Source organism: Hipposideros armiger, unplaced genomic scaffold (assembly GCF_001890085.2).
Source record: "Hipposideros armiger isolate ML-2016 unplaced genomic scaffold, ASM189008v1 scaffold_10, whole genome shotgun sequence".
Lineage (NCBI taxonomy): Eukaryota > Metazoa > Chordata > Mammalia > Chiroptera > Hipposideridae > Hipposideros > Hipposideros armiger.
The window spans coordinates 4,822,995-4,824,510 of record NW_017731360.1 but is presented as its reverse complement, the minus strand read 5'-3'; the positions used below and the strand labels follow the sequence as shown (position 1 = coordinate 4,824,510).

The following is a 1,516-nucleotide window of genomic DNA, read 5'->3' as shown; positions in this document are numbered from 1 at the left end:
CCGCCGGCTCCCCGGCGCGGCCGGACTTACCCGCGGCGGCCGAGGCGCTGAGCAGCCCCCAGCCCAGCAGCAGCAGCAGCGGCGGCGGCGTTGGCGGCGGCGGGCGGCCCCAGCGGCTCCCCGCGCCCGGCACGAGCGCCAAAATCCCGGCTTCACTGCGAGCCCTCCCCGCGGGGCAGCCGCAGCGCCCCTGCTCCGGTTCCCGCGAGCGCGGCATGGCGCGGCCGGCAGCGCCGAGGGAGAGGCTCCGCTCGCCGCTGAGGAGAAAGGAGGTCAGGAGAGCTCTGGAGCTTTTTTCTGGTCGGAAAAAATCCCAGTACGCGGGAGCCCTGAGCTTCTGCGGCTGGAATGAACCAAGTGTCCGCCCGGCCGGGGAGAGGCGCGCTGCGCTCTCGGAAATGACTCGCTCCAATCCCGCTTCGCGGGGTTCGCGCCGGGGGGTGGGGGGTGAATTATCCCCGGATTAATCACTCCAGAGCCGCTTCTCCGCCGCTCCAAACGCTGGGGGTGGAGGCGCAGCAAAGGAAAAATATTGGGGGGTGGGTGTTCCTCTTCAGCGCCACCTCCACCTCCACATAAACCACAAATTACATCTAAAGGGTTGTTTATTCCTGTTTGTTTTGCAATTGACCAGTTTATTTTAAGTTCAGTTCTCTCGTTTCCATTTATAAGATCACCCATTAATACACCCTCCCCCCCCACCCCCAATACACACAGTGATAGACACACGCACTCACACACAGGCGGCGCGCGCCCGCACACACATACACACACGTCTCTTCCACGTTTGGAAATTGGAATACAGTCTGGGAAAAGGTAACCAAAGAAGGACGCGGACCCCCAAGTCACGGCTCTTACGATCTGATCTTTGGTGGTGGCTTTGAACTTGAAATCTGAGACTGGGGGCAATGTTTAGGAGCCCCGTTCGCAGCAGCCTCCTACCCATCCCAGAAGATGGGTGTGTGTGCGTAGACCCAGGGTTAAGAATTGGAGGGTGGGTGGGGTGGGGGACCCGTTTATTTGGCTCCGAACTGCCCTACCCCTACCCTAAGACAAAATCTCAGGATGGAAGGAGTGCATGTGTGCTCTCGGATGAGGGGGTGGGGGCAGGTGAGGTTGTTGAAGGACGTGCAAGAGTTACTTGTACAATTTATCCTCAAAATTAAATAACCAGAGCTTGCTTCTTACCCTCACCCTCCCAGCCTTGGCCCCAAACCAGGCGAGTTACTCCCAATGGCGTGAGCCGCTCTCAACCTCTTCCGCGTCGCGGCTGCCGCCAGGCCCCAAGGGCTCAGCGTCGGTCCCCACCCCATCCCCCACCCCCACTCGGTCGCCGTCTCTGTCTCGTCTCCCCTAGGCTCCTCCGTCAGTCACGATGGCTCCCTCGCTGTCTACGCCAAACTCTTGGCGAGAGGAAAGAGACGCTGTTGGGGGGTGGGGGACAGACCAGAGGGAACCCGGAGGGGCAAGGTCCAGGGAGAAGGCCCCCCCCCACTGGCGCGCCCAGCGGAAAGGC

At 61.5% G+C, this 1,516-nt stretch overlaps 1 protein-coding gene across 1 annotated transcript in view; it reads right to left on the bottom strand.

Moving 5' to 3' along the window:
• CSMD2 (CUB and Sushi multiple domains 2) overlaps window positions 1-341 on the bottom strand; it is a 634,343-nt gene extending 634,002 nt beyond the window's left edge. The window contains exon 1 of the mRNA XM_019657596.1: window positions 31-341. Coding sequence (XP_019513141.1) covers window positions 31-217 — 187 coding nt within the window. The 5' untranslated portion in view covers window positions 218-341. The remainder of the gene's footprint in view (window positions 1-30) is intronic.
• Window positions 342-1,516: the final 1,175 nt, after the last annotated feature.